General features: G+C 38.9%; 1 protein-coding gene and 1 non-coding gene across 2 annotated transcripts in view; one reads left to right on the top strand and one right to left on the bottom strand.

The window, feature by feature from the left end:
- Positions 1–25,898, top strand: part of LOC137065035 (mucin-2) — a 50,737-nt gene that overhangs the window by 23,166 nt on the left and 1,673 nt on the right. Inside the window, exons 24-49 of the mRNA XM_067436601.1 lie at positions 6,518–12,919; positions 13,074–13,168; positions 13,319–13,475; positions 13,569–13,807; positions 14,329–14,512; positions 14,783–14,960; positions 15,128–15,312; positions 15,463–15,532; positions 15,689–15,813; positions 15,913–15,944; positions 16,179–16,323; positions 16,874–16,966; positions 17,755–17,795; positions 17,942–18,049; positions 18,266–18,364; positions 18,471–18,590; positions 18,806–18,904; positions 21,307–21,426; positions 21,643–21,741; positions 22,534–22,653; positions 22,861–22,959; positions 24,748–24,867; positions 24,958–25,056; positions 25,138–25,257; positions 25,522–25,561; positions 25,738–25,855. Of these exons, the coding sequence (XP_067292702.1) occupies positions 6,518–12,919; positions 13,074–13,168; positions 13,319–13,475; positions 13,569–13,807; positions 14,329–14,512; positions 14,783–14,960; positions 15,128–15,312; positions 15,463–15,532; positions 15,689–15,813; positions 15,913–15,944; positions 16,179–16,323; positions 16,874–16,966; positions 17,755–17,795; positions 17,942–18,049; positions 18,266–18,364; positions 18,471–18,590; positions 18,806–18,904; positions 21,307–21,426; positions 21,643–21,741; positions 22,534–22,653; positions 22,861–22,959; positions 24,748–24,867; positions 24,958–25,056; positions 25,138–25,257; positions 25,522–25,561; positions 25,738–25,855 (9,307 nt within the window). The remainder of the gene's footprint in view (positions 1–6,517; positions 12,920–13,073; positions 13,169–13,318; positions 13,476–13,568; positions 13,808–14,328; positions 14,513–14,782; positions 14,961–15,127; positions 15,313–15,462; positions 15,533–15,688; positions 15,814–15,912; positions 15,945–16,178; positions 16,324–16,873; positions 16,967–17,754; positions 17,796–17,941; positions 18,050–18,265; positions 18,365–18,470; positions 18,591–18,805; positions 18,905–21,306; positions 21,427–21,642; positions 21,742–22,533; positions 22,654–22,860; positions 22,960–24,747; positions 24,868–24,957; positions 25,057–25,137; positions 25,258–25,521; positions 25,562–25,737; positions 25,856–25,898) is intronic.
- Positions 17,091–17,165, bottom strand: trnaa-agc (transfer RNA alanine (anticodon AGC)). The gene has a single exon. It is a non-coding gene; the product is annotated as a tRNA-Ala (tRNA).

Below are 25,898 nucleotides of genomic sequence, written 5' to 3'. Positions count from 1 at the left end.
CCAGCGTTTCACGGAAGGGGGAAACGACAACCAACACGGAGACACAAGGGGAAACATCCAACAACGCTCTGACAAAGACAAGAGAGAAACAGAGAGACTAAATAGGGTGAAGGTGATGAGTTGCAGCTGGTGCAGGTGATCAGCCACAGGTGTGTGATGAGCCAATCCCAGGCTCCGCCCTCACCTACATTTAACACGCACCCAAGAGTGAGACAGGGAATCCATGAACCGTGACAGGGTGCCAGTTCTCCTCTGGCCTATTAACACACCGTGTAAGATTATTATTCTGGCAACCTTACAGGTCGGAAATCATATTAGATCGGATTATTCAAAATTTTCAGGGTATCACGGAAGAGACAGATTTATTTAGGATGGGGCGTCAATTACACAAGAGTATGAATACATGAAAGATCGGAATTATTGCGCCGAAGACGGGTTTTGAGCATGTCGTGCCAGTGAGGCAAATTCGGAGGAGACACCATTTGACACGGCTCAGCAGACACTCCAGGATGCGTTGGTCATGTCCAGGCAGGTCCACCATCCGATCCGGACAGGGCCCAGATCCGGGATAAACCTCGGGATAAACAGAGAGACTAACATTAGCGTAGATGTCACTCTTTTTATGATGTAACTAGTACATCAGGTGTTATGGGAAGTGTTCCCGGTTCCGGCTGACCTAGTTAATGCAGCCTAACAATCAGTCAATTGATCTGAATAATGAAAGTTAAAAATGTTTTATGTGTATGCCATAGTAAAGAGATGTGTTTTTAGTCTAGATTTAAACTGACAGAGTGTGTCTGCTTCCCGAACAATGCTAGGAAGACTATTCCACAATTTAGGAGCTAAATAGGAAAATGATCGACCGCCTGCAGTTGATTTAGATATTCTAGGTATTATCAACTGGCCAGAGTTTTGAGACCGCAATCGACGTGATGGGGTATAATGCGTTAAGAGCTCGCTTAAGTACCGGGGAGCTAAACTATTTAGTGCTTTGTAAGTAATAAGCAAGATTTTAAAATGTATGCGATGTTTAATAGGGAGCCAGTGCAGTGTTGACAGAACTGGACTAATATGATCATACTTCCTGGTTCTAGTAAGAACTCTAGCTGCTGCATTTTGGAGTAGCTGGAGTTTGTTTATTAAGCGAGCAGGGCAACCACCCAGTAGAGCATTACAATAATCTAGCCTTGAGCTCATGAACGCATGTACTAACTGTTCAGCATTTTGCATTGAAAGCATGTGCCGTAATTTAGATATATTTTTAAGATGATAGAATGCGGTTTTACAGATGCTAGAAACGTGGCTTTCAAATGAAAGATTGGTATCAAAGAGCACACCCAGGTTCCTCACTGACGACGAGGGCTTGACAGAGCACTCATCAAGTGTTAGACAGTATTCTCGGTTACTACTTGTGGAGCTTTTCTGTCCAATAATTAAAAATTCAGTTTTATCTGAATTAAGTTGCAGAAAATTACTATTCATCCAATTTTTTATATCAGCTATGCATTCTGTTAATCTTGTGAATTGGTAGGTTTCATCCTGGCGTGAGGAAATATAGAGCTGAGTATCGTCAGCATAACAATGAAAACTAACGCCATGTTTCCTAATGATATCTCCCAGTGGTAGCATATACAGGGTGAAAAGCAACGGTCCTAACACTGAGCCTTGCGGTACCCCATACTGAACTTGTGATCGGTGTGACATCTCTTCATTTACTGCTACAAACTGATAACGGTCAGATAAGTACGATTTAAACCATGCCAAAGCAGTTCCACTAACGCCAACATAATTTTCGATTCTATTCAGAAGAATATTGTGATCGATAGTATCAAATGCAGCGCTAAGATCGAGTAACACTAATAGAGAGATACAACCACGATCAGATGATAAGAGTAAATCATTTGTAACTCTAATTAGAGCAGTCTCAGTGCTATGATACGGTCTAAATCCTGACTGGAAATCCTCACATATACCATTTCTTTCTAAAAAAGAACATAATTGTGAAGACACAGCCTTTTCTAGTATTTTTGATAGAAACGGTAGATTCGAGATTGGCCTGTAATTGACTAATTCTTTAGGATCAAGTTGTGTTTTTTTAATAAGTGGTTTAATTATAGCCAACTTAAAAGTTTTCGGTACATATCCTAATGTCAAAGATGAATTAATGATATTAAGCAGAGGCTCTATGACCTCTGGAAGTATCTCTTTTAATAGCCTAGTCGGTATAGGGTCAAGCATACATGTTGTTGATTTTGAAGATTTTACAAGTTTAGCCAGTTCTTCTCCTCCTATAGCAGTGAATGAGTGTAATTTTTCCTCAGTGACCCTGCAGTGCTCTGTCTGAAGTGATACTGTAATAGACGGCTGCATGGTTATAATTTTATTCCTAATATTATCAATCTTACTAGTAAAGAAGTTCATAAAGTCATTACTGCTGTGTTGTTTACAAACATCAGAAGCTGAAGCTTTATTTTTTGATAATTTAGCCACTGTATCGAATAAATACTTAGGGTTGTGTTTGTTTTCTTCTAAAAGAGATGAGAAATAAGCAGATCTAGCAGTTTTTATGGCCTTTCTGTATGCAATCATGCTCTCTTTCCACAAATTGCGAAAAACCTCTAGTTTTGTTTTCTTCCAGCTGCGCTCCATTTTTCTGGCTGCTGTTTTAAGGGCCCGAGTGTGCTCGTTGTACCACGGCGTTGGATTATTTGCTTTAATCTTCTTTAAGCGCCGGGGAGCAACTATGTCTAAAGTGCTAGTAAGGAGAGAGTCAATAGTTTCGGTTGCAGCATCAAGTTCATCTTGGCTATCTGTAATGCTGAGGAGATGGAACTGATGAGGAAGATTATGTACAAAGCAATCTTTAGTCGCAGCGGTTATCGTCCTACCATATTTGAAGCGAGGGGATGGCTTTGCAGCCTTAGGTAAATTAAGTATACATGATATTAGGTAATGATCTGAGATGTCATCGCTCTGCTGCAGAATTTTAACAGTATCAACATTTATTCCATGTGACATTATTAGATCTAAAGTATGATTAAGGCGATGAGTGGGTCCCGATACGTGTTGTCTAACTCCAATAGAGTTTAGAATGTCTCTAAATGCCAATCCCAATGCGTCTTTTTCATTGTCTACGTGGATATTAAAATCCCCAACAATTAGTACTTTATCTACAGCTAATACTAACTCCGATACAAAACCAGCAAATTCTTTGATAAAGTCTGTATTGTGCCCTGGTGGCCTGTATACAGTAGCCAACACAAATGTCAGAAGGCATTTATCATTTACACTACACAGTGTTACATAAAGCACCAAAACTTCAAAGGAATTATATTTGAAACTAGACTTCTGAGTAATACTGAAAATATTATTATAAATTACAGCCACACCTCCCCCTTTACCTTTCAGATGTGGCTCATGTTTGTAACAATAATCTCGGGGGGTGCACTCATTTAAAGTAATGTAATCGTCAGGTTTTAGCCAGGTTTCTGTCAAACACAGCACATCTAAGTTATGATCTATAATCATATCATTGACAACAAGCGTTTTTGGCGAAAGGGATCGAATATTCAGCAACCCAAGCTTTATCAATTGTTCATCCGTATTATATCTGTTGTTTATTTGTTGGACATCAATTAAATTTTTACTGTTGAATGGTTTTGATGGTTTTTTGTATTTACTAATTCGGGGAACAGACACAGTCTCTATGTGATAATATCTAGGTGAAAGAGTCTCTATGTGCTGGGATTTAGCTGACTTTGGTGACGTGAGACAGCTAGCAGACGGTTGGTTTAGCCAGTTTGTCTGCTTCCTGACCTGGGCCCCAGTGAGTCAAGGTTTAGCTCTAAGACTATGTGCCAAATTACTAGAGAGAAGAGCAGCACCAGCCCAGGAGGGATGAATGCCGTCCATCTTCAACAGGTCAGGTCTGCCCCAAAAACTTTTCCAATTGTCTATGAACCCTATGTTATTTTGCAGACACCACTTAGACAACCAGCCATTGAGTGATGATAATCTGCTAACTATTTCATCACTCCTTTTCGCGGGGAGAGGTCCAGAGAAATATACGGCTTTTGACATCGTACTTGCGAGATTACACACCTCTTTAATGTTAATTTTGGTGATCTCCGACTGGCGAAGTCGAACATCATTAGTGCCAACGTGAATAATAATCTTAGAGAATTTACGATTAGCTTTAGCCAGCACTTTTAAATTTGCTTTGATGTCAGGCGCTCTGGCTCCCGGTAAACATGTGACTATGGTGGCTGGTGTCTCTATTTTCACATTCCGTGTAATAGAATCGCCAATAACTAGGGCACTTTCAACAGGATCCTCAGTGGGTGCGTCACTGAGTGGGGAGAACCTGTTTGATGTTCTAATCGGAACGGAAGAGCGGTTTTTTGATCCGCGACTATGCTTTCTCATCGTCACCCAGCCCTGCTGCGCGGGCTCAGCCGGAACCAAACAATGAGTGTTCACTAAGCTAGTCGCATCCAAAGCAGTATCTAAAGCTGTTACATTCTCACTATTCTCACATAAAGCTTGGATGCGTGTCTCTAAATCTGAAATCTTCTCCGTCAGCCTGATTAATTCCTTACATTTATCACATGTGAAGCCCTGTTCGCCAACGGAGATAGATATGCTAAACATGTAGCATGCAGTGCAAGTGACAATGACAGGAGAAGAAGACATGGCTTACCGTATTTGTTGATGAATCCAAAACTTACCACAGTTGTCTGATGGAGTCTTTTTAATAATCCAACTCACCACAGTTGTCTATAGAACTCAGAAAACAGGAGACCTGGATGCTGGGATGGAAAGCTACCAGGCTAGCGAAAAGCTAACGTGTGGTAGTGATTTAGATTAAAAGCTAGTAATGTCAAATTTAAATTGATAGGCTATATTAAACACTATATGGTGATGAGTAAGTTATATTTAGCAGTGTAAATTACAAAGAAAATATATCAAATAGAGATTCAAACACAGCTATACAGAGCTACAAACACTGTGGTGGCAGCAGCAGCAGGCAGACAGACAGGAGCAATAGATCAGGAACAATCAATCAGCCAGGAGCAATCAGCCAGGAGCAAAAATGTCAATGTCAATAAAGACACACCCTATGAGAGCAACACAAACAAACAAAAATATATGCTTAGACAACGTGCCCAAAACCCTGCTGCTCCTGACAACACATTGATTTGTTAAGACACGAACCTATCGATTTCTGTGAGAAACCGAACAGTATTTATGTTATTTTTTACCTCATATCCTGAGTCTCATCAAGTTTTCCCATCGGAATTACTTGCGTCTGGTAAGGTTAAACTGATGCGATCATATATATATATATATATATATATATATATATATATATATATATATATATATATATATATATATATATATATATATATATATATACCTCATTAGTGCCTGCGCGGATCGGTCAAATGAAGAATCTACATAATGTAAGCTCTGTGGAGATTACTCTTTAATGACAATCCGTGGCGTGAACACATAGACACATCCACTCATCCATCCTACAACCCGCTGTTGTCAGTGAATACACTGAATATGGGTTCTTCCATGCCCTCACAATCTCAGTAAGGATATTAGGAAGGAATGGAAAGGCTGGGGAGAAATCTCTCCTCTAACGCGCCCACATGGCAGCCGCATGTTACATGTAGCATCATGTTACATTCATCGGCTCAGCATGCACGGTCAGGATGGCTGAGAAACTAATTTTCCTTTACACCAACCATCCCTAAGAGCACTTGTGATAAATCACTTCAGTCGCCAGATTGCCGGAGGGAACCGCCCTCTCGTAGCGATCGGCGAGCCCCATCCGAGGAAACCATGACGTGCATCCTCGCTCAGCCTCGGGGTGAGCGGGACTGCATCACTAGTCTCAGATGCAAAACACTCTTTCTGGCTGCCCTTATATTGTTCCTGGTGGCACCTTGATAGGTTCAGACACCTTTCACGCTGAAGGCGTTCCCCGTAGCGTCTTTCCGACGCAGTGCGAGTTCCCCTTCGAAAGGGAACAAAAGTTATTGCTCTCTGTTTGTTTATGCTAGTTAATGCATTAAAGGGTTAGTTCACCCAAAAATGAAAATTCTATCATTAATTCCTCACCTTCATGTCGTTCGACACCCGTAAGACCTCCGTTCATCTTCGGAACAAAAATGAAGATATTTTTGTTGAAATCTGATGGCTCAGAAAGGCCTTCATTGACAACAATGTAGTTTAAATTGGTATTATCTAATTGTATACTTACATTTGACAGCAGATTGGTTATCAAGATACTATCAAGATGAATTTGTTCTGAGACAGTTTAACTCTGAGTTTGTGTCATATTTTATTACCATTTTCTAAACTAGTTGTATATAACGATATGTTGCCCTATATGTTGAGCTTCCCTAGAAATGTTACCTATATTTTGCATTGGTGATGCACAGACAAGACTAATAATAACAATTTTAATTGGTCTCTTACTTCTATATTTTAATTATTTGCCCAGGATGTTTTCTTCAGTGCCCTCCAGAGACTCCATATCTATTGGATGAAACCATGACTTGTGTCAAACAATGTAACTGTACCTATAACAACAATTCATTCACTGCTGGAACAACAGTGTACCACACCTCATACGAGAATGGTACATGTTCCAAAGATGTATGTATGGAAAACGGGGAAATAACACGCTTTAACTTTGAGCATTGTGACAGCACCACCACAACAACAACAACAACACCATTTACTACTACCTCTACAACTACTGCAGTCACAACCACAACTCCTACAATATCTACCACTACTACAACAGAAACACCTACTACTACTACTGAAACACCATCTACAACAACAGAAACACCTTCTTCTACTACTACTGTAACACCACCATCTACAACAACAGAAACACCTTCTACTACTATTGTAACACCACCATCTACAACAACAGAAACACCTTCTACTACTACTGTAACACCACCATCTACAACAACAGAAACACCTTCTACTACTACTGTAACACCACCATCTACAACATCAGAAACACCTTCTACTACTACTGTAACACCACCATCTACAACAACAACAACGGAAACACCTTCTACTACTACTACTGTAACACCACCATCTACAACAACAACAGAAACACCTTCTACTACTACTATTACACCACCATCTACAACAACAACAACGGAAACACCTTCTACTACTACTGTAACACCACCATCTACAACAACAACAACAGAAACACCTTCTACTACTACTACTGTAACACCATCATATACAACAACAGAAACACCATCTACTACTACTGTAACACCACCATCTACAACAACAGAAACACCTTCTACTACTACTGTAACACCACCATCCACAACAACAGAAACACCTTCTACTACTACTGTAACACCACCATCTACAACAACAGAAACACCTTCTACTACTACCGTAACACCACCATCTACAACAACAGAAACACCTTCTACTACTACTGTAACACCACCATCCACAACAACAGAAACACCTTCTACTACTACTGTAACACCACCATCTACAACAACAGAAACACCTTCTACTACTACTGTGACACCACCATCTACAACAACAGAAACACCTTCTACTACTACTGTAATACCACCATCTACAACAACAGAAACACCTTCTACTACTACTGTAACACCACCATCTACAACAACAGAAACACCTTCTACTACCCATGTATCACCACCATCTACAACAACAGAAACACCTTCTACTACTACTGTGACACCACCATCTACAACAACAGAAACACCTTCTACTACTACTACTGTAACACCACCATCTACAACAACAGAAACACCTTCTACTACTACTGTAACACCACCATCTACAACAACAGAAACACCTTCTACTACTACTGTAACACCACCATCTACAACAACAGAAACACCTTATACTACTACTACTACTGTAACACCACCATCTACAACAACAGAAACACCTTCTACTACTACTGTAACACCACCATCTACAACAACAGAAACACCCTCTACTACTACTGTAACACCACCACCTGAAATACTTTTTTGTAAATGGTCAGAGTGGTTTGACAACAGCCAAGCCAGCACAGATGTTGAAGGACAGGAAATTGAATCAATCAGTGAATTGTGGAAGTTGAATGAAATATCCTGTGAGAGGCCAGACAAAATTGAATGCATGACCAATTATAACAATAAAAACTTCACAGGTAAGAAGTGGACTCACAATCAAGTTGTGTCGTGCAATACATCTTATGGGCTGTTGTGTTCAAACAAAGAAAATTACCCTCAATTCTGCAATAATCATCTAATACGTGTGTGTTGCACCAACCAATCGTCATCCACTACAAATCCCACATCTACTACAACAACTACTGAAACACCACCATCTACAACAACAGAAACACCTTCTACTACTACTACTGTAACACCACCATCTACAACAACAGAAACACCCTCTACTACTACTGTAACACCACCACCTGAAATACTTTTTTGTAAATGGTCAGAGTGGTTTGACAACAGCCAAGCCAGCACAGATGTTGAAGGACAGGAAATTGAATCAATCAGTGAATTGTGGAAGTTGAATGAAATATCCTGTGAGAGGCCAGACAAAATTGAATGCATGACCAATTATAACAATAAAAACTTCACAGGTAAGAAGTGGACTCACAATCAAGTTGTGTCGTGCAATACATCTTATGGGCTGTTGTGTTCAAACAAAGAAAATTACCCTCAATTCTGCAATAATCATCTAATACGTGTGTGTTGCACCAACCAATCTTCATCCACTACAAATCCCACATCTACTACAACAACTACTGAAACACCACCATCTAAAACAACAGAAACACCTTCTACTACTACTGTAACACCACCATCTACAACAACAGAAACACCTTCTACTACTACTGTAACACCATCTACAAAAACAGAAACACCTTCTACTACTACTGTAACACCACCATCTACAACAACAGAAACACATTCTACAACTACTGAAACACCACCATCTACAAAAACAGAAACACCTTCTACAACTAGTGTAACACCACCATCTACAGCAACAGAAACACCTTCTACTACTGTAACACCACCATCTACAACAACAGAAACACCTACTACTGTAACACCATCATATACAACAACAGAAACACCCTCTACTACTACTGTAACACCACCATCTACAACAACAGAAACACCTTCTACTACTACTGTAACACCACCATCTACAACAACAGAAACACCTTTTACAACTACTGTAACACCACCATCTACAACAACAGAAACACCTTCTACTACTACTGTAACACCACCATCTACAACAACAGAAACACCTTCTACTATTTCTGTAACACCACCATCTACAACAACAGAAACACCTTTTACAACTACTGTAACACCACCATCTACAACAGCAGAAACACCTTCTACTACTACTGTAACACCATTAACTATAACAACAGAAACACCTTCTACTACTACTGTAACACCACCATCTACAACAACAGAAACACCTTCTACTACTACTGTAACACCACCATCTACAACAACAGAAACACCTTCTACTACTACTGTAACACCACCATCTACAACAACAGAAACACCTTCTACTACTACTGTAACACCACCATCTACAACAACAGAAACACCTTCTACTACTACTGTAACACCACCATCTACAACAACAGAAACACCTTCAACTACTACTGTAACGCCACCATCTACAACAACAGAAACACCTTCTACTATTTCTGTAACACCACCATCTACAACAACAGAAACACCTTTTACAACTACTGTAACACCACCATCTACAACAACAGAAACACCTTCTACTACTACTGTAACACCACCATCTACAACAACAGAAACACCTTCTACTACTACTGTAACACCACCATCTACAACAACAGAAACACCTTCTACTATTTCTGTAACACCACCATCTACAACAACAGAAACACCTTTTACAACTACTGTAACACCACCATCTACAACAACAAAAACACCTTCTACTACCACCGTAACACCACCATCTACAACAACAGAAACACCTTCTACTACTACTGTAACACCACCATCTACAACAACAGAAACACCTTCTACTATTTCTGTAACACCACCATCTACAACAACAGAAACACCTTTTACAACTACTGTAACACCACCATCTACAACAACAGAAACACCTTCTACTACTACTGTAACACCACCATCTACAACAACAGAAACACCTTCTACTACTACTGTAACACCACCATCTACAACAACAGAACCACCTTCTACTACTACTGTAACACCACCATCTACAACAACAGAAACACCTTCTACTATTTCTGTAACACCACCATCTACAACAACAGAAACACCTTCTACTACTACTGTAACACCACCATCTACAACAACAGAAACACCTTCTACTACTACTGTAACACCACCATCTACAACAACAGAAACACCTTCTACTACTACTGTAACACCACCACCTACAACAACAGAAACACCTTCTACTACTACTACTGTAACACCACCATCTACAACAACAGAAACACCTTCTACTACTACTACTGTAACACCACCATTTACAACAACAGAAACACCTTCTACTACTACTGTAACACCACCATCTACAACAACAGAAACACCTTCTACTACTACTGTAACACCACCATCTACAACAACAGAAACACCTTCTACTACTACTGTAACACCCCCATCTACAACAACAGAAACACCTTCTACTATTTCTGTAACACCACCATCTACAACTGCAGAAACACCTTTTACAACTACTGTAACACCACCATCTACAACAACAAAAACACCTTCTACTACTACCGTAACACCACCATCTACAACAATAGAAACACCTTCTACTACTACTGTAACACCATTAACTATAACAACAGAAACACCTTCTACTACTACTGTAACACCACCATCTACAACAACAGAAACACCTTCTACTACTACTGTAACACCACCATCTACAACAACAGAAACACCTTCTACTATTTCTGTAACACCACCATCTACAACTACAGAAACACCTTTTACAACTACTGTAACACCACCATCTACAACAACAAAAACAACTTCTACTACTACCATAACACCACCATCTACAACAACAGAAACACCTTCTACTACTACTGTAACACCATTAACTATAACAACAGAAACACCTTCTACTACTACTGTAACACCACCATCTACAACAACAGAAACACCTTCTACTACTACTGTAACACCACCATCTACAACAACAGAAACACCTTCTACTACTACTGTAACACCACCATCTACAACAACAGAAACACCTTCTACTACTACTGTAACACCACCATCTACAACAACAGAAACACCTTCTACTACTACTGTAACACCACCATCTACAACAACAGAAACACCTTCTACTATTTCTGTAACACCACCATCTACAACAACAGAAACACCTTTTACAACGACTGTAACACCACCATCTACAACAACAGAAACACCTTCTACTACTACTGTAACACCACCATCTACAACAACAGAAACACCTTTTACTACTACTGTAACACCACCATCTACAACAACAGAAACACCTTCTACTATTTCTGTAACACCACCATCTATAACAACAGAAACACCTTTTACAACTACTGTAACACCACCATCTACAACAACAGAAACACCTTCTACAACTACTGTAACACCACCATCTACAACAACAGAAACACCTTCTACTACTACTGTAACACCACCATCTACAACAACAGAAACACCTTCTACTACTACTGTAACACCACCATCTACAACAACAGAAACACCTTCTACTATTTCTGTAACACCACCATCTACAACTACAGAAACACCTTTTACAACTACTGTAACACCACCATCTACAACAACAAAAACACCTTCTACTACTACCATAACACCACCATCTACAACAACAGAAACACCTTCTACTACTACTGTAACACCATTAACTATAACAACAGAAACACCTTCTACTACTACTGTAACACCACCATCTACAACAACAGAAACACCTTCTACTACTACTGTAACACCACCATCTACAACAACAGAAACACCTTCTACTACTACTGTAACACCACCATCTACAACAACAGAAACACCTTCTACTACTACTGTAACACCACCATCTACAACAACAGAAACACCTTCTACTACTACTGTAACACCACCATCTACAACAACAGAAACACCATCTACTACTACTGTAACACCACCATCTACAACAACAGAAACACCTTCTACTACTACTGTAACACCACCATCTACAACAACAGAAACACCTTCTACTATTTCTGTAACACCACCATCTATAACAACAGAAACACCTTTTACAACTACTGTAACACCACCATCTACAACAACAGAAACACCTTCTACAACTACTGTAACACCACCATCTACAACAACAGAAACACCCTCTACTACTACTGTAACACCACCATCTACAACAACAGAAACACCTTTTACAACTACTGTAACACCACCATCTACAACAACAGAAACACCCTCTACTACTACTGTAACACCACCATCTACAACAACAGAAACACCCTCTACTACTACTGTAACACCGCCATCTACAACAACAGAAACACCCTCTACTACTACTGTAACACCACCATCTACAACAACAGAAACACCTTCTACTACAACTACTATAGTCACAACCACAACTCCTACAAAATCTACTACTACTACTTTAACACCATCTTCAACAAAATCATCTACTACCGCTACACCACCATCTACAACAACAGGAACATCTACTACTACTAGAACTACTACAGTCACAACCACAACTTCTACAAAATCTACTACTACATGTTTCTGCACTCATGGAAATGCAAAGTACCCAGTAGGCAAGTACTGCTTTTATGACAGTTTTTATTTTTTCTGTGTAGTCCATGTAAATTTGATAATTAGATTAGATTTATAGTCACATAAAAGTTGACATAATGTTAAAAGTTTAAATATTTGTTTGCTTCCTCTATAAACTTTTTATTGTAATTATAGGGTCAACAATTTACCCTCTACAGGATGAGTGCTATACTGCTTATTGCAACTCCTCTTGCGATATTGTAAAACAGATTCGATTCGACAACCACACGGTAAAAAGAGAGACTAAAAACAGTCCTCACATACTATTTGTCTTTATTATTTCAGTGTACAACTAGCGTAAATAACTTGAAAATAATTAGGCCCCTGTTTTATTAACCTTTATTCATCAATATTTTTTTTTACTGTTTTATTTATAACAGACAAACGCATGCACTATCAAAACATGCAAAGGTGGAAAAGTCGTCTCAGAACCTGTATACTGTGAGCCAATAATTGCAGTACCCAAATGTGTTAACGGACTTGATCCTGTGAAGGTGTATTATAACGATGGCTGCTGTTTTAAGTATGAGTGTGAATGTGAGTTTAAATCATATTGGATTTTTTACATTTTGTTCAAATTGATCTAAAAAGTTGCTATCAAAAATTATATTGTTTTTTCTGATCCAACAGGTTTATGCGCTTCCTGGGGTGACCCTCATTACAGAACCTTTGATGGACAGTATTATGCTTTTCAAGGAAACTGCACTTATGTTTTGTTCGAAGAAATAATCCCAAGATACAATATCAGTGTCCATGCTAAAAACTATTTTTGTGATCTTAAAAATAATCTTGCTTGCCCTGAGTACGTGCTTGTGTATTACAAATCCTACAAAATCAAGATAACAAGTGACAAAGAAAAAGCGATCAATGTAAGTTTATTCAAACAATTTGTTGTTTTTTTTAAAACAAAAACTCAGTCTATTGGAAAAACATGCCAAGTGTTTAACACTAGGTCTGCACAGGATTGTTTAATCTCACTCCCACCCATTCCTGCAAGTTTCTAGTATCCCCCTCACTGAATTTTCCTTGTAAACCTGCTCTCTTTTTAAAATTATTTTCTTTCCTACCGTTACCCTTAATTTAGATCCCCCACACTGATGTTTTTCCCTCACAAAACCCACTTTTTGGATTTAGATTTTACCCACAAGTCACAGAAGTACTGCCCAATCCTGTCGTCAACTCAAAAATGTAATCTTGGACTAAATCCAATTAAGTCCTGTGGTTACTGAGGGAATGATGACCTTGATTTAAAACCCTCCCAAAAACGCAATAATTACAAAGACATTTTTTTCCATGCTAATATGTTGAGTTTGAGTTTATGTTGCAAAACTGCTCTACAGCAAGTTAATTTACATAGTATCACAACTTTCATCTTAAATGTTTCCCTCAGGTCTATGTTAATAATGTAAAGGAGAAGCCGACATACATAAACGATAACATGATCATCACCAGTACTGGCATAGAAGTGACTCTGAACATCTCTGAAATCAAAACTTTAATTAAAGTCAGTTATATGAACGTCCAAATCAAGCTCCCATTCTCCTACTTCCATCATAATACTCGGGGACAATGCGGTGAGTACAGATCTCTTGTAGTTGTTGAATGACAAGCTCGAAATGTCTCAAGTGAAGCATAATGTTGATAGAAGACCACCATCAGCAAGAACAATAAAATACTTATTTAGTTTTCTTAAAGGAGTAGGGTTTAAGGTCTACCTGAATATATATTGGTTATTGTTGAATTGGTCAGTAAAGTTCCTTCTCCATCCTGATTTATTGCAGCTAAAAATACCCCATGATAGCTTCTCTTCATTAACTTTTTAAAATTCTGTTAATGTTCTGTAGGGTTTTGTGACAACAGCACCATAGACGACTGCAGACTTCCTAATGGAACAATCGACAAATCATGCGAACGAGTGGCACCATTTTGGACGGTCCCCCCAGGATGTGCTCCTCCTCCCCCTCCCCCTACCCCTCCCCCTCCTCCTTCTCCTCCTGTTATCTGTGGGATCATCAACAGCAAGTAAGACAAAGGGCAGTTGTTCATAACAGAGAATGATACTATATAAAGATTATTAAACAGAATGAAGTCATGATGTCTATACAATTTTCATGTTTTTAGTTATTTTCTACTTAATTACATTAAATTGAATTTTCTTTTGGGCTCACAATTTTGCATTTTATTCACAGTGTGTTTAAAAGCTGCCATGACGTCGTTCCCCATCAGGACTATTATGAGGCATGTAAATATGATGTAACAAAAATGAAGAACGATTCTGCTGCCTGCAGTAGTGTGGAGGCCTATGCACAGCTATGTGGAGATAAGTCTATCTGTGTGGACTGGAGAAACTCCCCTATCCTCAAAGGACTATGTGGTACACTCACAAATGCACTCACGATTGTAGTAACATTAACGTGTATAATGTGTGTGTATGCATGTAATTGTACTTTGACTGTTGTAATTCATGATACTACAATATTGTATCTGAAAGGGCCATGAATTTTGTAATTGATTTCTGTGACAGATTACAAGTGCCCCATTAACAAAGTCTACAAGGCATGCGGACCTGAAGTGGAAAAATCCTGCAGCACATCGTAATAATCCTTATCAGTTCATATCCATTATAATTGCATTTGTATTATACTGTTGTTGTTGTATTATTATTAAATACTAAATGCTCTGAAATCAACTGCATTTTAACAGGCTTTATCACTGACAAATGTCTAAATTATATTGTACTTTTCAACTAGGTATAATGCTATGTATGGGGATAATGAATGCAAAGATTGTAAACAAACTGTAAACGAAGGTTGTTATTGTCCTGATGGCCAATATCGGGTTAATAGGACATCAAATCTGTGTACAGCTTACTGCGGTAAGAAGTGTTTCTTCATTTGCTTTCTCTTTTTGCTAGTTTAATGCACTTTAATGTCATATTTTTGATACTGTTCTTGTTTTTGTTCCCTCTTTGTAGATTGCATTGATCATGATGGATTACCTAGACAGGTATGTCACGTGTACCTTGCAGAGAAACAGTGATACATGATTTTATGTCTTAGAAACATCTTAGCTGTCAGGCCAGAGTTTTCAAGGTCCCCCCCCCCCCCCCCAGCCCCCCAGCCCTGTTAATTGTGGCCCTACCCCAATGTATAATGTTAGTCAAAGAAGTCACATATTTTCATACTTTTTTGTAATCATAACTATAACTAAAAACTAACTATCAGCTATCTTCTCCTGCAGCCTGGTGACACATGGACAAATCAGTGTGAAACATATAACTGCAGTAAATTTGGCACTCGTTTGACAGAGCCTATAAAGTGTCCAACTCAGGAGCCCTGTGGTGACGAATACAAAAGCACAATTATAAACTGCTGTCCAACTTGTGGTGAGTGATCAAGGATTTATCAATATTTGATGTTTAACATGCTAAAAAATGCTTACACATCCGGTTTTTATATCATAATTTGGCTAGCGTTCTGCTAGCATCACGTTCTTATTCATCCAAATGCTTTTAAACCATTCAACAAGACAAAAGAGAACTCGCCAAAATCAAGTTCTTTAACTAGTTTATTTTTATCAAGTTTATTTTTAAAAAATCCTAATACATGCTGAAACTGATGCAATTATAATTACTGTAATGATGAATGTCTATAATTATTGTTTGAAAAAATCTATTTCATAGAGTATTTGTATTAGTTTCAGTGATAAAGATGCCATTATAAAAATATTTTTTTAAATAAAAAAAAAAAGTTTAAGTTGTTTCTACATTAATTTGGAGAGTAACTGTGAAATTATTACAAAATATTATAAAACTAAAATATTAAATGTTTTTGATGGTTTTAATCATGATTAAGTACATTAAAATGTGTGATTCATTCATATATATATTTTTTTTTAATTGACAGCACTAATTTAAACGTTTCTCTCCCATTCAGTTTGTGATCTTGAGCGGTGTCTTCAGAAGAAATGTGATGTGGGATTTGAGTTGGCATCAAATAAAACTGAAGACAGTTGCTGTCCGCCCTGTGGTAAGTCTCAATTTTTTTCAATGATTCCTACTCAAATATTTACATTTACGCATTTGGCAAACACTTTTATCCAAAGCGACTTACATTGCATTCAAGGTACACATTTCACATTATTATCATTTCTTGCTTTCCCTGGGAATCGAACCCATGACCTTGGCGTTGCTAGCGCCACGCTCTACTGGTTGAGCTACAGGAAAGCTAAATATCATCGCTATTTGCCAAAAAACACTCATATTTCCCAGGAAAGCAACTTTTCCAAAGAGATTAAGTGAATCTGCACCTTCTAAAAAAATAGCCCACATCAAAAACTTATTTCTCTCATCATTTACCTTTTCTCATATTATTCCAAACCGTATGACTGAGTTACAAAACAGGAGGAGAAATGGATCAGTTTGTACTGGTCAGTTTTGATCATGCAGTTTAAATAAATGTGAACTTTTTTTATTTGTTTGCTTCCTAAAGGATACAAAAACCCTATGATCGTGTCACACATGTATTCCAAATGGCTTGTACCAATTTGGACATATTAAAATTTCTTCAAAGGTGTTAAATGACTTCTCGAGTCTACTTTTATGCTACACTCATGGTGTTTTTGCGTTGTTTCGCTTCAGTGCTGTGCCCATTGATTGCAAACAATTGGAAAAGTCCATTCGTTCTACTTTTGTGCTCCATGAAAGAATTTTAGGCCATATGGGTTTTGGTATGACATTCGTGTGAGTAATTGAAAACATTTTTGGGTAAATTTTCTCTATAAGCAATTCACAAAATTGTTTATTTTCTCTGTTCAGTGCCCAAAGACGTCTGTGTGTACAATAACACTGAGTACCAGGTGAGCCGATGGGTTCATAAAATATTAATAAACTATTATGGATGAAAGATTAAGCAAAGGCACTAAAATGATTGTTCAAAAAGTTTTTTGTATATTTTTTTTTCACTTGATCAGTCTGTTCTTCAATAGAGTCTGTCTTTTGTCAGGTTGGAGAAGTCCACAGTTACGGATGTGAAACTTTTACTTGCCATAGAAGTAATGGCATGTTTGTGATTAAGAACATCACAGAATGCGGCTCAAGTGACTGTCAACCTGTAAGAAGAATCTCTAAACACACACTTGTTCTGTGTATTTTGGCCTTTGCTTTCATGCAATTTTTTTTGATATTTCTCATTTTGATTGTCTTTTTTTAACATCACCTTTTATTCCTCAGTAATGCTTAAAATGTCTCTAATAAGAAAGAAAAAAAAGATAAAAGGTGCCATTGGATTATTACAACTACTGTATAAAATTTTATTTTTTACTTATAGGGGTTTAAATATGTGAAAAAAGATGGCGAGTGCTGTGGAGAATGTACACAAGTGGCCTGTGTTTATGTTGCACCAGACGCCACCACACATACTCTCCAGGTACAGTGTAAAACATTCTCAAACTTTTCTTCATTCTTTCAGCTCAGCAGAAAGTTAATGTGCTCTTGATATTCAATCCTCATGGAATCTGTCTATCTTTTGTTAGGTTGGAGAAGTCCATAGTTATAAATGTGAAAATGTTACCTGTCGTGAAATTGATGGCTCACTTATAACTGACAGGAGCTCTGAGAAGTGCTCTTACTCCAGTTCAAGTGACTGTAACCTTGTAAGTAAAATCTCTAACTCCACACTTGTTCTGGTTGTACTTTGACCATTGCCACAATTTTTTTTCTGATATTTCTCGTTTTTTTTTTATGATCGCCTTCTTTTTAACAACACCTCTTACTCCTCAGTAGTGCTTAAAAAGTCTCTAATTTAACAAATCCAGTAAAAGGGTATTATCGAAACTACTGTACAAACTTGTTTGTTTTTCACTCCAAGGGTTTTAAATATGAGGAAAACGATGAAGAGTGCTGTGGAGAATGTACACAAGTGGCCTGTGTTTATATTGCATCAGATGGCACCACACAGACTCTCCAGGTACAGTGTAAAACATTCTCAAACTTTTCTTCATTCTTGCAGTTCAGCTTCTTATTACTAGCAACTCGAGGCAATTGATGTGCCAATGCAGGTGCGGGCCCGTCCAAACCCCTGACACTGCATACCTGTTGTACCGAGCAACTCCATACTGAGAGAAGAGATCCTCTGCACGGGGTCGAGTTTGCTCTTTTCTCAGTTGACCCGAAGACCCAACTGGCTGCGGTGTCTGAGCACCAGGTCCCTGTGTTCGCACAACTGTTCCCGGGACTGTGCTAGTATGAGTCAGTCGCGAGATAGTTGAGAATGCGAACGCCCTGTTCTCTCATGGGCACAAGGGTCTCCTCCACGACTTCCGTAAAGACACGGGGGGGACAGGGCAAGCCCGAAGGGCAGGACTTTGTACTGATATGCTCGCCCCTCGAACACAAAGCACCGGAATGGCCTATGTCGGGGGAGAATCAAGACATGAAAGTACGCGTCCTTCAGGTCAATCGCTGCAAACCAATCTTGGGGACGGATGCACTCAAAAATGCCTTTCTGCGTGAGCATCTTGAACGGTAACCTGTGAAGGCTCCGATTCAGAACTCGCAGGTCCAAGACTGGCCATAACCCACTGGTTTTCTTGGGTACAATGAAGACGGGCTGTAGAAGCCTGTCTTCATATTGGCTGGAGGGACCGGCACTTTCGCGTCCTTCGCCAGTAAGACTGTGACCTCCGCACACAGGGCATGGGCATCTACAGCTTTCACGACCGGCGTGCCGACGTGGTCATGTTCTCATTAGAAAACATGAAGCACCCACGAAAGCAGTCTCAGCATGCTGCCCAGACATGTGAAACAGTGCTCGTGGCCGTCAGTGAGGACAGGGAACAACCGCAACCAGAAACACACAGGTAGATTGTCATCTTTATAAAGACGCAAGCTTTATCTGTGTAGCTCTTTTAGGGAAAATGCTCTCTGTGGTGCCGAAGCACACAGGGGATAGTCGCGGCGACACAGACAGGGAATGTGTGCAGCCTGTTGTGCACGCTCTCTTTTTTATAGAAGGCGATCTCTTACCAGCCGTAAAAATGGCTTTTTAGCGGTCTAAACAGCGCACCGAACCAGCTGTGAGAACAGCCTTTTGTTTTTGCTTAATAAAACAAAATAGAAAGAGAAGAGAGAATTCGACCCCGCTGCAATGCTGTCACTCCAACACCAAACGATGAGAGATCCACCCAAAGAGCTTGACTCGTAATGTTAACACACGCTTGTAGAGAGTGATTTCAGGACAATCCATTCACCACTCGGCTCCGAAGCAAAAGGCTTATTTGATGCAAGCACCTGTTCCTCATTTATACCCGAGCTGCGTGGCATGAGCAGCTGGTGCAATCATTGCATGCCAAATTGGCTCTCGCTAGCGAGATTCCTATTCATCGGTACTCCGACGTGGCGTTGAGAGTGACCGACTGAATGGGAACAGCACTCTTGGTTGTGTGACGTTGCTTAAATGTATCATGTTATAAATATAAAAACTCCAGGATTTGTAGTTTTAACCATGTATGTTAACCGAGTTTCTTTGTGTGAGCGGCACTTATTTGTTTTCTATTTCTTCTCGAGAGGCTGCGTGAGCCTCAACAGCTCAACCTTATAATGGTCAGTACATTATATATTATATTATACACTATTGATCACCACTTGCACTAAATAAATTCAGAATCATTTCTTGCATTTTGGTGCCTTCAAAAAAATCCACTTGTCCCGGACAAGCAGACAAGTGTTAATGTCGAGCCCTGAGACAGTTAATGTACTCTTGGGACCGTATCATACACCCGGTGCAATGTGACGGAAGGCAAGATTATTTTGCTGGTTTCAGCCCAACACAGTGATCATTTTCACATCCAGCACCAGGTTGTTTAAATACCAAATGCACTCGTGCCCTTCTGTTCGCCCATCGGTGTGCAGGTCTGAAATGCAGTATTTTTTTGTTTTTTTAAAGGGCCATTAGTAATATGAGGCATATTGGCAGGTGCACAACGCACGTACACTCTGCTTATTACACACACAGCACACAAACATTTTTAAATATTAAAAATAAAAGGATTCCTCTCTGGAGAAGCGTTCAGTCTTTCCGCTTGCATGGTGTGAGCGCAACTGGCTTATAAAGGGAATGGGAGATAAGACTGATTGGTTTATTGCACGTTACAGCCAAAACACACCCACGGCTCATTAAGAGACTAGGTACAACCCTTTTGAAGCATGAGCCTGGTGCACAGACTGTTTTTTTCCTTCGTTAAACTGAAAAAAGTGGATTCGGACACTCCCTAATTGCACCTGCACCATGTGCTTCAGACCATGCGCTCAGATCTTTAAAATCGGGTCCCTAATGTTCAATCCTCATGGAGTCTGTCTGTCTTTTGTTAGGTTGGAGAAGTCCACAGTTACAAATGTGAAAATGTTACCTGTCTTGAGATCGATGGCTCACTTATAACTGACAGGAGCTCAGAGAAGTGCTCTTACTCCAGTTCAAGTGACTGTAACCTTGTAAGTAAAATCTCTAACTCCACACTTGTTCTGGTTGTACTTTGACCTTTGCTTTTGTACTATTTTTTTCTGATGTTTCACATTTTTATCTGATCAGCTTCTTTTTAACAACACCTCTTACTCCTCAGTAGTGCTTAAAAAGTCTCTAATTTATCAAATCCAGTAAAAGGGGATTATTGAAACTACTGTATAAACTTGTTTGTTTTTCACTCCAAGGGGTTTAAATATGAGAAAAAAGATGGAGAGTGCTGTGGAGAATGTACACAAGTGGCCTGTGTTTATGTTGCATCAGACGGCACCACACAGACTCTCCAGGTACAGTGTAAAACATTCTCAAACTTTTCTTCATTCTTTCAGTTTAGCAGACAGTTAATTTGCTCATGGTGCCCTGTCATACACCCTGTACAATGCGACAGCAGGCGCAACACTAGTGTTTTTTGCTGGTTTCAGCCCAATGCAGATATCATTTTCACTTCCAGTGCCACGTTGTTTAAATAGCAAATGCACTCACACCCATCTGTTCGCCCATGGGTGTACAGGTCTGAAAGCGAGGTGTGTTTAGGCGCATTGTTGGCGTGTTGCTATTTTGAGGCAACTCAAAACGACTGCACCATTAACCAACAAAAAACTGATCTAAAGTCAATAATAGCGCAGTATTTTTGGTGGTATTTAAAGGGTGCGTTAGTAATATATGCCTATAAGCGGGTACATGACACACGTACACTAATTATTACACAAACAGGGACATGCAGCAGCACACAAACATTTTTAAATATTAAAAATAAAAGGATTTCTCTCTGGAGAAGCGTTCAGTTGTTCTGTCAGGTAAATAGCGAATCTGTCATGGTGTGAGCACAACTGGCTTTTAAAGGGAATGGGAGAAGAGACTCTGATTGGTTTATTGCACATTATGGCCAAACACACCCATGACTCATTAAGAGAATAGGTACAACCCTTTTGGACCATGAGCCTGGCGCACAGACTGTTTTTTTCATTGTTAAACTAGCAAAAGTGCACCTGCACCATGTGCTTCAAACCATGCGCTCAGATCGTTAAAATAGGGTCCCTAATGTTCAATCCTCATGGAGTCTGTCTGTCTTTTGTTAGGTTGGAGAAGTCCACAGTTACAAATGTGAAAATGTTACCTGTCTTGAGATCGATGGCTCACTTATAACTGACAGGAGCTCTGAGAAGTGCTCTTACTCCAGTTCAAGTGACTGTAACCTTGTAAGTAAAATCTCTCACACTTGTTCTGGTTGTACTTTGGCCATTGTTTTCATACCATTTTTTTCTGATCTCATACCATGTTTTTCTTATTTGATCGTCTTCTTTTTAACATCACCTCTTACTCTGCAGTAATGCTTTTAAAATCTCTAATTGACCAAATCCAGTAAAAGGGTATTATCGAAGCTATAAATTGTTTTTCACTCCAAGGGTTTTAAATATGAGAAAAAAGATGGCGAGTGCTGTGGAGAATGTACACAAGTGGCCTGTGTTTATGTTGCACCAGACAGCACCACACAGACTCTCCAGGTACAGTGTAAAACATTCTCAAACTTTTCTTCATTCTTTCATTTCGGCAGACAGTTAGAGCCTGTTTACACCTGATCACTTCAAGCGTTTTTACTGATCAGACACCTATCTGATTTATCAAAACGACTCCATTTACACTTGGTCACATAAATGTGTCTCTGCAAAGCGGATATAAACCCGATCTTCAATACCAGCGCTAGTATATGCAGATTTAATGGACTTCATGTCACAGAGAAGGAGAAAAAGAGATATGCTGCATTTTATCATCAATGTTAAAATCAAAGACTGCAATAGGAGAGAGCTCAAGCACACTAGTAAGATCAATCAGTTTTGTTACTTTTAATGAAGATGATAGTGTATGAAACTTTTACAACTTACTTTCGTTTTGTTTTTTTCGGTAGTTTGTGCTTTGGCTTGATAAAAAGAGGCATGCGGCAGTAGCCCTGTCATATCTGATTATAATGTCAAATAGCCTATAACACGCTCTCACACTTTATTTTTTAGCATTGTTGGGAGTAGAGTTTACATATGTGGTTTCAACAACCAGAATCATTAAGACTTGTTCAGTTTTGACTGGAATGTGGCCCAGATCACCTCCTGAAATGGTTTGAGTGATCAGATTTAAATCGAGTCGTCTTGAATGCGTTTCAGAGTGCATTTACACCTGGGCCGGGTTTCCCAATAACGATGTATCTTAGCTATAAAGAGCACGTTCTACTAACGAAAGTTACGATCACTCACAGCAATTCCACGTGCATTTCCCAAAAATGTACTTAACATGAACGCGCGAGGACACGCTCTAAGTGCTACTGAAATATAACCGTATATGGAATCATTTCTTCTGAACAAGTCACCTAATAATTGTCATCTGATGTGGATTAGCAATCAAAACACGTCTATATAAAGCAACTACCTATGGCTGAGGCACTGACAAAATGGCTGAACAAAAAACAAAACAAGAAAAGTTACCTTTCAAAAATACGAAATGAATATCCTTCTAGAGGAGGTGGAGTGGGAAAAGATATTATTTTCAACAGATTTAAAGGGCATCGTACAAACAAAGAGAAACAAAACATCTGGGAGGACATTGCTACCAAATTAACAGCAACCGGGGGGTTAAAAGATCGGGTAAAGAGGTCTGCAAGAAATGGCAGGATTTTGCAAGCCTGACAAAAAGGAAGAGGGCACTGCAGAGGAATGTCCAACACATGGCTGGTTTTCGTGCACGTTAGCAAGTCATTGACAGAATTTTTTGAGTTTATCTCTATTTTTCCCAGTCTTTGAAGTATATTTTCTACATTACTTATTTTATTCTTTTTCCCCCCTTTTTTACTGTCATTTAATTCAGATGTGTATTTATATTTTTTTAGTTTGTTACCTGCCCTCATAAAATTAAAAATAAAAACCTTATAGTATTATCACAATTCACTTGAATAAAGTTAAAGGTGTAATCTGCTGGTTGTCCTATGGGTGACCTCATAACTCTCTCTTCTTACGATATACTTAGAGCTTTACGATTACTCCAGAGCACTCGTAGATGTAAAATCATTTTCAAGTGCTACTTAAGTTACGATGCTTTTGGGAAAACAGACCTTAATATTAACATCACTCGTACGATCGTTTTTGCGATCAATTTAGGCTTAGGATGCTTTTGGGAAACCCGGCCCTGGTCTTTTCCCGATCGGACAGCTATATGATCAGAGAAAACGCATAAAGTGACCAGGAGTAAAAAGACCCTTAATGTACTCTTGATCTTCAATCCTCATGGAGTCTGTCTGTTTTTTTAAGGTTGGAGAAGTCCACAGTTATAAATGTGAAAATATTACCTGTCTTGAAATCGATGGCTCGCTTATAACTGACAGGAGCTCAGAGAAGTGCTCTTACTCCAGTTCAAGTGACTGTAACCCTGTAAGTAAAATCTCTAACTCCACACTAAATCCAAAGGTGTCATAGGATTATTGAAACTACTGTATAAACTTGTTTGTTTTTCACTCCAAGGGTTTTAAATATGAGGAAAAAGATGGAGAGTGCTGTGGAGAATGTACACAAGTGGCCTGTGTTTATGTTGCACCAGACGGCACCACACATACTCTCCAGGTACAGTGTAAAACATTCTCAAACTTTTCTTCTTTCTTTCAGTTCAGCAGCCTCATGTAACCTATCTGCCTTTTTGTTTAGGATCGAGAGGGGTACAAGGTCAAATGCACGACTGGTATTTGCAATAAAGTGAATGACGCATTTGTGATTGTGGAGAACACTAGAGAATGCCCCAGCTTTAATCCAGAGGACTGTAAGCCTGTAAGTTTGTACTCTGAATTACGGTTGCTTTCTGCTTCTGCTTAAGTTTGTGACTTTGACGTAGAGTATCACTGTTTTTCTTAACTTTTTTAATGATATATTTTTTACTCTAGATGAAAATGTTAACTGTATGAACCTTAGATTTGATTTTTTTTGGTGTATTGTTTAAAGAAAATAAAACATACTTTTTAGTATGAAAATGTGTGGTATGTTTTGAGAAATGTTTAAATAACGTTCTCTATTCTATTATTTGTGTCTTTACAGGGAACAATACAATTTGACTCAGATGGATGTTGCATAACCTGTAAGATATTCTTTATACTAAACACCCTGACACAAACAATGTTTTTTGTGTTAAAATTATTTTGGTCACATTACTGTGTTTATGCAGATCATTTAACAGATGTTACTTAAATAAAAATAAAACATTACATGTGTTGTTAATGAGTCTCAAGCTTACCTGCCTCCATTATCTCTCAGGTGAACCCATGAACTGTGTTCTTGAGAAGAACGTCACCCGGCTGCATGTCAGTGATTGCATTTCCATCAATGATGTAGAAGTCAGTTCCTGCGCTGGCCACTGTGACACCAAATCAATGTGAGAGCATTACACACCTACTGAACACAAAACTGCGCATTTA

Source organism: Pseudorasbora parva, chromosome 25, assembly GCF_024679245.1.
Source record: "Pseudorasbora parva isolate DD20220531a chromosome 25, ASM2467924v1, whole genome shotgun sequence".
NCBI lineage: Eukaryota > Metazoa > Chordata > Actinopteri > Cypriniformes > Gobionidae > Pseudorasbora > Pseudorasbora parva.
The sequence above is the reverse complement of the archived record's forward strand: the minus strand, read 5'-3'. Positions and strand labels throughout refer to the sequence as shown.